Source organism: Lathamus discolor, chromosome 1 (genome assembly GCF_037157495.1).
Source record: "Lathamus discolor isolate bLatDis1 chromosome 1, bLatDis1.hap1, whole genome shotgun sequence".
NCBI classification, from domain to species: Eukaryota; Metazoa; Chordata; class Aves; order Psittaciformes; family Psittacidae; genus Lathamus; species Lathamus discolor.
The window spans coordinates 6,349,824-6,362,284 of NC_088884.1; the positions used below are offsets into that span (position 1 = coordinate 6,349,824).

Consider the following 12,461-nt stretch of genomic DNA (forward strand, 5'->3'; position numbering starts at 1 on the left):
GAAGCCTTTAATCTCAGTTTAATCCACTTCTGAATTCCATCTGAAATTTCGTTCTACTTTCTACCTTTCTACCAGTTACAAGCATTCCTCAAACCAGGCCATCACCCTTGGGTTAGCTTTTTGTAGGTTGGCTCCTGGGGCTTGTTCATAGCTTTCATGTTCTCTTTGCATGTAACAGGGAAGTGATTTTGGGAATTGAATCCTGTTTTTAAAATTAATAAAATGCTTTTCTTTTCCTTCCATAGCTGCAAAGCAGCAGCCAAGAGGTGAAAGGGAGCAGAGTGACATCTCACTAAAAGTAGCCTCCGTTTTGCCTGGGCTCCACTATGCCTTACAGAAAGCCACCAGTTCTTCACGGCAGGACACAGTCAGTCCCAGCACATGGATCAAACACCACTTCGAGGAGTATGCAAAGCTTGACCAAAACACAGGGTCCACCTCTGGCCAAAGCAGTGAAGTTCCCTTTTCTTCTGCCCTCTCACTAACTGAGGATGAATGTACAAATCCCCTCAAGAAGTGCTCAGAGGAGTCCTTCTCCCAGCTGCAGAGTTACCTCTCTGATTCCAGCAGCTACATCCTGCCATTGACAACTGCTTTAGGATGTTTGCCTGGTGCTGCTCAGTCTCTTTGCTGTGATTCAGAGGCTGCTGATAAACCAGACTTATCTTCAGCTCTGCCACCAGACCTGATTCTCTTCAACACAACAGGAGAAACAGAAGTCAGAAGTGAAGACCCAAATCCCACCCTGGGGCTGGACCAGGTTGGTGAAGAGCCTGCAGAAGGTGTTAATTTAACCAGCAAGCTCTCGGTGCAGAGTAGCAGGAAGAAACCCAAGAGTGAGGTTGCAAACAGCACCAGGGATGAATTGCCACCACCAGAGAAGCAAATGGGGGATAGCAGCAGCAACAAGAAAGCAGCCAATAAGATCAACTTTGCTTTATCTTCTCCTGAGAAGCCAGGATCTGCAGACAAGTCCGATGAGCCCACACTTGAATTAGAGAACTTGCAGTTGCCACAGAGAAGGAAAAGAGGTAAGTGCTGTATAAAGGGGACTAACTTCCTCCTGCTTTTCCAGAAGCTGGGATGCTCAAGGTTCACTAGGAGCCACGACCCCTTCCCAGGCCCCTCAGGTGCCCAGAGCAAGCAATTGCCTCCTGAGCCCACCTCTGCTGTGAACAGAGGCTGAGAGAGCTGGGCTGGTTCAGCCTGAAAAAGAGAAGACTCCTTAAGGGGAGACCTTAGAGCAGCTCCAGTGCCTAAAGGGGCTACAGGAAAGCTGGAGAGGGGCTTTGGACAAGGGCCTGTAGGGACAGGCCAAGGGGAATGGCTTTAACCTGCCCGAGGGGAGACTGAGATGAGCTCTTAGGCAGAAGCTCTTCCCTGTGAGGGTGCTGAGGCGCTGGCACAGGGTGCCCAGGGGAGCTGTGGCTGCCCCATCCCTGGCAGTGTTGAAGGCCAGGTTGGACACAGGGGCTTGGAGCAAGCTGCTCCAGTGGAAGGTGTCCCTCCCTGTGGCAGGGGTTGGAACTGGATGAGCTTGAAGGTCTCTTCCAACCTAAACCAGTCTGGAATTCTATGATTCTATGAAAATGAAGCAGTACAATTTCCACACCCAAACTGAGATTCAAAGTGGCTTATTTTGCTGTAGCTCAATCTGAATTCAACAGAACTAAACTGCATTTGGGCCAGTCTCATCCTGAACAAAACCATCTTGACCATGATTTAGCATGGCATTATGTAAGTGTGACATTGATCCCACCCAACTACAGCTGAAAGCTGGTATCAGGCTGCTCATGTGAGGTGTCTCAGTGCATGAATTGTTCTCTGAAGGCTCCTGTCTCACTGCTGAGGCTAGTTAAACCTGGGCTTTTGAGCCATCCTCTGTCTGATGTACAGAGTCTCAAAGTGGGTTGAGATGAATCTCAGTCTTGGTGATGAAACATGGCCAGAACCAGTCAAAGGACCACTGCAGGATTAGTGCCATCCTCTGTGACCTCCCCTCCCATTTACACACACCACAGGTAGGGCGGTGACTGTGGGAATGGGCTCTTGTGCAGCACAGGGTGGCACTGTGGGATGAAGTCACCTCCGAGTCTCTGTCCTGGGGCACCTTTGCCTCAAGGGTGGCATTGGTGATGAGATCCATCTGTTGGTGGATCTCAAGGGTGGATTGCTGAGGTATTTGTGCTTCTTGGAGGAGTAAATAAGTGCCCTCAGGTTGCTTCCTGTGCCGGGCAGGAATTAGGGTGATTTTATCCCTGGAGAACACCCATTCCAGGTTAGGAAAACAAGTTTTTAATGAGCTTAAGAAGTGATGCTTAACTTTTAATAACTGCTCAATGATCGCTCCCATCAGTAACAAACCCATTTGTTACTCAGCTCAGATGCATAAATCAAATCGTGGAACACTACTCTGCTGCTGCCAATCTCTTCTAAAGCATTCCTCATTCACAGAACCATGGAATGCCAGGTGGAAAAGGACCTCAGGGATCACCTGGTCCAACCTTTCTAGGCAAAGCATTATCTAGACTAGATGCCCCAGCACCCTGTCCACCTAAATCTTATGTGTCCAACACTGGGGAATCCAGTTCTCTAGGGAGATGATTCCAATGGCTGGTTGTTCTCATGGTAAAACATTCCTCTCTTGTGTCCAGCTGGAGTCTCCCAGGAGTAACTTGTGCCTATCACCCCACAGGTTTTCCTTGTGATTCCTTATACTTTACTCGTATTCCTTACCTTGGTATTTTGCAATGACTCCTTTTTAGTCTGATATGTCTCAAACCAAAGGTGATGCTCTCCATTTTCCAGGTGCAGAGGTCCTGTCTGCAGAATTCATGCAGCAAACAGAGTCTGAAGCTGGTCAGAAGGAAACCCCAGCTCCTGATGTTCCTGCCTTGGAAACCAAGAGACCAAGGCTGCTGAAGGAGCCAGAGGAGAAGAAGGTTTCTGTTGCTGAGAGCACCACAAAGCCAGTGAAGAGGCAGATATTAAAACCTGTGTCTAAAAGCTCGTCAAAACCTAAAGCCAACAAGCAAGCAGGAAGTGGTAAGAGTGCTGTTCCCTATGGAAATCTTGCCTTTAAAAGCTGAGCCATCAAACATCACAGGCAGGTCACAACCAGATGATCATAAAAGCACGTTGGCAGCAGCCAAAGGGCTTTAGAAGTCTGGATTGGGTCTGAGTGCTGCTGCCGCCCAGCCTGCAGGCACCCAGTTGTATAAACTGAGTGGATAAAGCGACTGCTCAGTATAAAACACAAAGTTGACAGTGAAAATCCTTGTTCCAGGATGGACAAACCAGATGGGGGCTCTTGTGTGTCCTTTCCTATTCCTTCAGTTTGCATCCTTGGCAAACTGCTGGGATAAGGAGTGGAATTGTCACAGGCTTTGAAGCCTGCAGCATATTGAAGAGGCAGCCCTGAGTGGACAACACATGAGTGTGGTATCTGTAGGTGGTGGCTGGGAGACTGCAAGTGAGACTGGGAACCAGTTTTTTGGTGCCAAGACAAATGATGGATCAGGAGAGTCATTTTCTTAGTTTGTTGTGTTTTCTCACACTTTGATGTCTTTTTTTCAGCTGTTTCTGGTCCTTTTCCTCTTCCTGGAGACTTTGAAGACAGGTTCAGGCACCTCAGCTCAGTTTATCCTTTCTTCTTGGTCTTTTATTCCCATGTATTTCTGAAATGTGGCATTTTTCATCAGTGTGTGTGTTTCAAACACTGCCCCTCACACAATCAGAGGTTTGGGTTGGAAGGAACCTTAAAGCTCACCCAGTTCCAACCCTTGCCACGGGCAGGGACACCTTCCACTAGAGCAGCTTGCTCCAAGCCCCTGTGTCCAACCTGGCCTTGAGCACTGCCAGGGATGGGGCAGCCACAGCTTCTCTGGGCACCCTGTGCCAGCGCCTCAGCACCTTCACAAGGAAGAGCTTCTTCCTTATATCCAATCTGAACTTCCCCTGTTTCAGTTTGAATCCATCATCCCTTGTCCTATTGCTACAGTCCTCAATGAAGAGTCCCTCTCCAGCATCCTTGTAGCCCCCTTCAGATATTGAAAATGCAGATATGGATATGCAGTTCTCAAGGAAATGCAATGTAGCACACTGGACTTTAACACAGATAGGATTCAATAAGGTTTTGCTTGAAGGGAGATGTTTCTGAGATGTTTTTTAGTAGAAGACAATCTTATTTAATGTCTTCATACTGGTTTTATGAACGTGGGCCTAGAGCCATGGTGAAAACTATATGAACACTTATGTGCTGTGCTGTGGCTGCCTTTGGATCATAACACACAGGGAGGCCAAGGCTGTGGGTGCAAAGTGCCAGCACCATGCTGCTTGGTTACAGTTAATGAAGCTGGACTTGTGAAGAAGGATTTGAGTGTGTGCTCTGAGGTTCAGCTCAAGAGCAGGTTATGCTCTAGGTAGGGTGTGCAGTGGGAAGCATGCAGGCACAGGGGTTTTCTCTGTTGCTCAGAGGTTTGGGGTGGGTTTTGTAATGGACTGTTGAAAGCACAGCCCAAGGGTCAGGAGGGAAGACTCCAAATACTCGAACTAGATCAAAATGTAAAGCAAAATAAAAAGGATGAAGGCAACACCTGAAATAACTCAGGTTGTATTTAAGTGGCCAAACAACCCTGTGCACAGAGGCCAAGGGATGTTTTGTTCCCTTTGGATCCCATGGCTGTTAGTTCTGAGAATAAACCCCCTTCCTGAAATCACTTAGATTCCCAGCTCTGGATGGTTCTGTAGTAGCCATGTCCATGGAGATGGGGTTTGGTTTAAGTGTGTAAATTCCACATTGGAGACATACTTTTCCTGTCGAACTGAAAGCTGTTTGAACACCTATGTGGCCTTTGTTTAATCTCTGTTTTCCTTACTCAGAGCACCAGGAGCCACCCTGTCTCCTCCCAAGAGAAACTTCTTTCCAACGGCATGGAGATGACAGCAAAAGGGGTGAGATTTGCCCAGATGGACTCGGTGATCCTAGTCTCAACCCGAAGGGGAACAAGTACGAGCCCCATGCCTTGAACTTGCTGGCTGACCTGGCTCTGGGTTCCTGTAGTCCTTTGGTTATCCTAGCAGACGATGAGGTGGCGGCTGAGTCCTGCAGCTGCTCCAGTGACTCTCCAGAGGAGCAGCAAAGCCACCACAAGCACAAATCCTCATGTGTTGCTTCTGATCACGAATACCACAGGGTGAAAAGGCTCGCAGAGGGAGACACCTCTCCTAGCAAAGTGGTGCCAGACTGGAAGCATCCTCCTGCGGAAAACAAAGTCTTAAATGACTTGGCCTCTAGTCCCAGGGAGAAAAACTCTAAGGTTTCCTGTATGAGTAGCAGATTGAGGCCCAGGCCAGCAAAACCCCATGCGTTACCTCCAAAACAGACTCCAAAGGCTGCCAAGATGAACAAGGTGAAGCAGGTGAACGATAACACCTTAATCTCTGTTGAGCACTCATATGCCTCACAGATGCCTGAGAACTCAAAGAAACATGTGAATCCCAAAGGTACCTCCAACCCTGCACCAGTACCCACCAGGAGCAGCCGAGCAAGGCCGCTGGTTGGGAAGGTGCTGCCCTTCAGGCACCAGCAGAGCAGCAGCCACCCACAGGCCATGGCCATGAGGCACAGGAGCAGGGTGAAGGAAGACTTTGCCAAGAGCCACACAGTGAATATCTGTGATGAGTCCATAATGGTGACGTGCCACTGGGATGCACCGTATCTTTTCCACTTGGACAGCAGATACACCAATGATGCCCTGGAGAAGACAGTCATCCGTGCCCTGCATGGGTAAGTTGCTCTGGAAGGCTATCTGCAGGGGATGGCTCCTGCTGGAGTGCTTTTGGAAGGGGCTTTCTTTGCTTTCTATTTGCCCAGCACAATCATTGCCTTCTTCCCCATGCTAAAAAGCCCAGTTTTACTGTGTTAAAGCTGGTGTCTTCCCTTATGAGAAGGACTTGGGGGTGTTGGTTGATGAGAAGCTCCCCATGACCTGGCTTCAGTGTGCGCTTGAGCCCAGAAACACCCTGTGTGCTGGGCTGCACCCCCAGAGCGTGAGCAGCAGCTCAGGGAGGGGATTCTGCCCTTCTGCCACGCTCTGGGGAGACCCCCCCTGCAGTCCTGATCCAGCTCTGGGGCAGCAGCACAAGAGGGACATGGAGCTGTTGGAGCGAGTGCAGAGGAGGCCATGGAGCTGCTGCGAGGGCTGGAGCAGCTCTGCTCTGGAGCCAGGCTGAGAGAGCTGGGCTGGGGCAGCCTGGAGAAGAGAAGGCTCCTGAAGGGGAGACCTGAGAGCAGCTCCAGTGCCTAAAGGGGCTGCAGGAAACCTGGAGAGGGGCTTGGGACAAGGGCCTGTAGGGACAGGCCAAGGGGAATGGCTTTAACCTGCCCGAGGGGAGACTGAGATGAGCTCTTAGGCAGAAGCTCTTCCCTGTGAGGGTGCTGAGGCGCTGGCACAGGGTGCCCAGAGAAGCTGTGGCTGCCCCATCCCTGGCAGTGCTCAAGGCCAGGTTGGACACAGGGGCGTGGAGCAAGCTGCTCTAGTGGAAGGGGTCCCTGCCCATGGCTGGAGTTGGAACTGGATGAGTTTTAAGCTCCCTTCCAACACAAACCAGTCTGATTCCCATGGCTCTGCAGCTAGAATTGATATCTAATGCCATGAGCCCAAGTCCTGGTTTGCAGCTTTGAGTTTCTCTTTATTCCAATAAGCTGGAATAACTGCATTGAGTGATCCATGACTGCACATGGGCATCTCTGGGGCTTAGTACTGTGGGGAACCAGGAGATGCCTTGTGCCAGTCGCCTGGAGGGAGGATGAAGACGTTTCAGGCTGTTTGCTTTCTTTGCAGGCCCTGGAACTCTCGTCTTCCTGATGATGTGCAGGAGCTGAAGCTGATACTCCACATGTGGGTGGCTCTCTTCTACAGCAAACCCAGACTGCTGAGCAGCACGAGGGTGGTGGTGGAGCACAGCGACCCCAAGAAGTATGTCTCAATAAACACCACTTGGGACTTCCTTGACTTCAGTGATGATGGTGAGGACTATTTTGGGTTGGAGAAGTGCCCTGCAGACTCTCGCTCAGACCCTGACCAGACTCCCAGCAGCTCTGTGGATCACACCACACGTAACCAGGGTCAGTTCCACCCTGCAGACTCTCAGACTGATGCTGATGGGACTCCTGCTGTTGTTGATAGCACAGTGTCATCTTCAGGAGAGCTGCCCTGTGAGGAGGAGGAGGAGCCTTCCTCCACAAGCTGTCCTGAACATGCTGATGAGAAAGACAAAGAGCCTGCAGCCACTGCTGAGGAGCATGGGCATGACATACCAACCATTGCTAAGGTAAGAGCTTGGGGTGTGAGTGATACGAGTCTATAGGATACAGAATGCTTTTTGTGCTTATAGGAATAGGATCTTCTGAAAGGAGTGGAGCAGAGGTGCGTGTGGGCTCTCTCAGAGCCAGGTAGTGGAGGTCCACAAAGCAGGACTGAGGAGCATTCACCAGCATTTAGCTGCCCCAAATGACTGCCACAGGCATAGGTCCATAAACTCATGGAATACCAGGTTAGGAGGGACCTCAAGGGCCATCTGGTCCAGCCTTTTTTGGCAAAGCGTGACCTAGACTGGATGTCCCAGTGCGGCCCAGTTTTAACAGTGACCAGTGCTGGGGAATCACCAACCTCACAGGGGAGAGCTTCTTCCTTATCTCCAACCTGGACTTCCCCTGTTTCAGTTTGAACCCATCACCCCTTGTCCTGTCACTACAGTCCCTGATGAAGAGCCCCTCTCCAGCATCCTTGTAGCCCCCTTCAGACACTGGAAGCTGCTCTGAGGTCTCCATGCAGCCTTCTCTTCTCCAGGCTCAACAGCCCCAATGTTCTCAGCCTGGCTCCGTATGGGAGGTGCTCCAGCCCCTGAGCATCCTCGTGGCCTCCTCTGGACTTGTTCCAACAGTTCCATGTCCTTTTTATGTTGAGGACACCAGAACTGCACACAATGCTCCAAATGAGGTCTCACAAGAGCAGAGCAGAGGGGCAGGATCACCTCCATGATCTGCTGCTCACACTCCTTTCGATAACCTTCTCTTCTTTCTTAACCTCTGAACTGTGTTGTTTCAGGAGAAGCCACCCAAGGAGGGAAGGATGAAGGATGCTACAACCACCCCCAGCCCTGCTGATGAGCTCAGTGGTACCAGCAAGCCCCCAGCTGTGCTGGGCAAGGAAAACCCCTACAGCCAAGCCCCAGATCCCAGTTCAGCTCCTTGGAGAGATGCCCCATGCACACTGCGTGGACAAGGAGAGCAGCAGGAGAGTGGATGGACAGCAGGGTCAAGGCATGGCCCCAGCCCTCCCGAGGACACAGGGAGCATGGGAGACACTGAGCACTGTATGGAGATTGAGGACGGTGGCTGGGCCACCAGTGATGGACCACAACAGGCCTCTGGCTGGCTCTTCTTAGAAGCAAGTCCTACAACTGCAAAGCCTGGTGGAGCCAGGAGGGAAGGGAGGGAATCACAGGACGTCTTTGGATGTTCAGAGGAAGAGGTGGAGGAGGTAGAAGAAGAGAATGGGGACTGTGAATATGAGAGCACAGCCCTGGAGCCTGGCTTTTTGGCATTCTCTGCAAGCAGTGATGACAGCATGGACTATGATCACAACAAGCAGAACCCAGTGCATCCAGCATGGCCACAGGGCTCTGGTGTCCTTGTGCCCAGCCCTCCTGCCTTAGCATCCCCTTGCCCAGGCAGATTAATGCCAGAGCTGTCAGATGGGACTGGGACTGGCCCTCAAAGGCTTCCTGGTGGGGTGGCACCAAGCCTGAACGTGCTGGAAGAGGCTTTGGCTACCCCAGATGTAGAGGTGAAGGGTGTTGGATTGGCACACACAGGCAGTGCAGCTGATGGGGGGTCACCCTGTGACAGCAGGTTGTTGCCTCCATCACCATCTGACCCAAGCTTGGTTGGTGAGACACAGCCAGACAAGAGCTGTGCACCCTGTGCAGCAGGGTGGGAGTCTGGTGGGAGCAGAGCTGGCTCACCAAGCAGCCAGGACCTGTCACTGGCCTTGTCCCCTGACTCCAGCTCTGTCTGCCTGACACCTCCTGACAGAGCAGCAGGTCCTGGGGCTGCTCCAGAGGAGGAGGACACTTTGGTGAGCATCCGGTCCCCATCACAGAGCAGTGTGGGAGGGAGCAGCAGCCTTCCCCGAGGGTTTGGAGGTGATGCTGATGCTGAGCTGCCTTTGCTGAGCACTGGTGAAGCAAAGCAAGAAGGGAACAAGGGTTTGGTGGAAGAAGAGAGGAACATCCCTTCTGCCAACAGCACGGGTGTGCTGGAGTCCTCAGGAGCAAGTGATGGCCAGGACTTTGCTTACCCAGCCTTAGCAGATGGCTCTGAAGCTGGGGACAGTGATGATGTGTGCCTCAGGGCAAAGGAGTCCTCCAGGAGCAACAAAAGGAGCACAGTGATGGTGGTTCACAAACCACAGGAGCCAGAGCCCTCTCTTCATCCCCTTCTGGAACCAGAACCTTCCTCTTCAATGTGGGAAGGGATGTCCGCTATGGAGAAGCATCCCAAGCAGCAGCAGAGAAACCCAAATGGGCTGTCCTCATCTGCCCATGATCCCCCTTCTGCTTCTCCCTCCCACGGTGAACACACAGATCCCCGCCACTGCCTGTTAGAGCAAAGGGAGTGGAGGCCAGTCCTGTGCCAGCAAAAGGGGTCCTGTGGGCAAGTACGTGCTGCAGAGGAGAGTGTGGCTGCTGGGAGCTGGAATGGCTCCTTAGAACCCGGATGTGAGGAAGAGGTGGGAAAAGGCACAGGTCCCTGCCATGCAGAGCCAGCGGAGAGCTCCCCCATGGATGTGCCTGGTGACCTGGGATTGTTGTCTCCTGCTCCTCCACATGGACACGAAGCAGGTCTGCACAGCACTGAGCCACACTCAGTGCTCAGAGAGCACCCTAGGGTGCTGTCTCCAGCTTCAGATGCTGCCCCATGGTCCTGCTGCATGGATACCAGCCCTGGGGACCAAACAGCAGATGCAGCAGGGAGCCACGAGACAGAACCCATCCTGCCTGAGGGCTTGGAAGGAGGAAGCAGCTTCCCTCTTGCTGGTTCTGCATCATCTTCATCAGGGGAGTTGCTGGTGCCCCTGTCTGAGCTCCAGTCTGTGTGTCACCAAGGGGAGCAGGAGGCTCAGGGAGCTGATGTGCTTCCTGAGCTGCACCAGGCCAGCACAGAGGTGGAAGACACAGAAATCCACACTCTCCCCTTCCCAGTGTTGTCATTGCATGCACAAAGGGTGCTCTCTGCAGGAAGCCTGGAGCTGGGTGATGCTGATGGTGTCTCAGATGGGCTCCTGGGATCCAAGCAGCTCCCCAGCGAAGACACACACATGGATTCAACCTTTGAGGCTTCTTCCAGTGACTCCACCCAGGAGACTTCATGGTCGCTGCTCACAGCCAGAGCTTCCTACAGCAGATCCATGGATGCTGCACGTACAAGGACTAAGTGTGGCTCGTCTCCTGCGAGCCCAGTGAGCTCAGAGGGGTGCAGTGAGGACTGGGGCTCACTGGACGTGGAGGGGAGCCCATGCTCATGGGCTGAGCATGGCTGGACCATCAGCCCAGGGGACACCAGCAACGCGCTCATCCCTCCACATGTCACTATTAGGGACAGGCAGGGGATTGCCAAGCAGTGCAGGAACTTGGTGGTCACCAGGAAGTGCCAGGAGCCTCAGAAGAGGCACAGACACTGTGTGGGGCAGTCCCATTTGTTACGGTCGCTATGGGGGACTTGGAGGGGGTTTGAGGGAATCACACAGCACACTTTGGACATGGAGTGTCTCCGTTTCCATGATAAGCTAAAACACATCCTGAGGAGTGGGAAACCACCTTTTTCTACCTCCAAAAGCATCTTCCCAAAAGACTTTTGTCCCCAGGTGATGTCTGAGACATCTCCTGTGCCAGAAGCTCCCACCCCACGGAGCAGGAGCCCTTTGCAGGTGACAATCCTGCCCTGGGACACGTGGCCGAGTGAGCTTGACTGGCACGAGGGTCCCTGGCATGGGGGTCCCCATTGTGGGGACCAGTGCACCCCATGGCAGGACACCCTTTGTGACAAGAGGAGCAGGGCCCAAAACACAAGCCAGGGCTTCCACCTCAGCAAGCTCAAGTACGACCACAAACTCCAGGACACAGAGGGGGACGTTGCCATCATCTTTGATGAGTTCAGGAGGGTGATGCTGAGGACGGCTGGGGCAGGGGCACAGGGCCAAGAGGATGTCCCAGTGCGTAGGGGGGACACAAGTGGATGGACTTGTGCATCTCTCGCCGGGAGGATGGAGACCTTCGAGGAGATGATCACTGACCTGTGCAGCTCGCTGCGGTCCCACCTCTGCAGCGTGGCCAAGGAGGCCTGTGGCCACAGTGGATCGTTCTACCTGGTGGAGACGGGCAAGGAGCCATTCTTTGCGAGATTGAAGGTAACAACGGAGTTCAGTGGGGATGGGCGAGTCTGGGGTGGGAGCTGAGGCAGCAGGAGCGTGTTCAACCCAACACGGATGGGGTTTGGTTCCACCTCTGCCATTTCATCTTGGCTCCTAATGACAGGAATTAGAATCACAGAATTGCAGCCTGGTTTAGGTTGGAAGGGAGCTTAAAGCTCCTCCAGCTCCAACCCCTGCCACAGGCAGGGACCCCTTCCACTGGAGCAGCTTGCTCCAAGCCCCTGTGTCCAACCTGGCCTTGAGCACTGCCAGGGATGGGGCAGCCACAGCTTCTCTGGGCACCCTGTGCCAGCGCCTCAGCACCCTCACAGGGAAGAGCTTCTGCCTAAGAGCTCATCTCAGTCTCCCCTCGGGCAGGTTAAAGCCATTCCCCTTGGCCTGTCCCTACAGGCCCTTGTCCAAAGCCCCTCTCCAGCTTTCCTGCAGCCCCTCTGGTTGTTGGAAGGTTGATTTATTTAGGTTGGAAAAGCCCTTTAAGCTCATCCAGTCCAACCGTGCCCAGCACTGCCAAGGCCACCACTGACCCACGGCACTGAGGCCTCGTCTCCACGGTGTGTGAGCACTTGCAGGGCCGGTGCCTGCAGCCCTGCCCTGGGCAGCCTGTTCCAATGCCTGAGCACCCTCTGGGGCAGGAATTGTTCCTCAGCTCCATCTCAACCTGCCCTGGTGCAGCTTGAGGCCGGTTCCTCTTGTCCCATCCCTTGAACATCCCCCAGGCCAAATCAGAGCTGAATTCATGCAGGAACAGCCCAAACTCAACCCCTGTGACGTGGCTTTTGCTCCAGCTCACATTAAAGGGTTGGCAATGATTGCATGGGGTGGATTTGCTGCTCTGCAGCAGCACAGAGGCCTGATGATGCTCGAGGTGTTCCTTTAGCAGGTTTTTGCTGACAAAGGTCAATGTCTGCTTCCTCCACCTCTGGCTGGAGCCCTGGCCTGGAGCACATGGTGCCTGTGGCCAGT

The 12,461-nt window shown here is 53.0% G+C and overlaps 1 protein-coding gene across 3 annotated transcripts in view; it reads left to right on the forward strand.

Moving 5' to 3' along the window:
- Positions 1-12,461, forward strand: part of TASOR2 (transcription activation suppressor family member 2) — a 41,911-nt gene that overhangs the window by 23,448 nt on the left and 6,002 nt on the right. For all 3 annotated transcript variants that reach the window (XM_065674346.1, XM_065674430.1, XM_065674512.1), the window contains exons 14-18: positions 246-1,031; positions 2,809-3,045; positions 4,882-5,788; positions 6,846-7,335; positions 8,112-11,474. In XM_065674346.1, the coding sequence (XP_065530418.1) occupies positions 246-1,031; positions 2,809-3,045; positions 4,882-5,788; positions 6,846-7,335; positions 8,112-11,474 (5,783 nt within the window). The remainder of the gene's footprint in view (positions 1-245; positions 1,032-2,808; positions 3,046-4,881; positions 5,789-6,845; positions 7,336-8,111; positions 11,475-12,461) is intronic.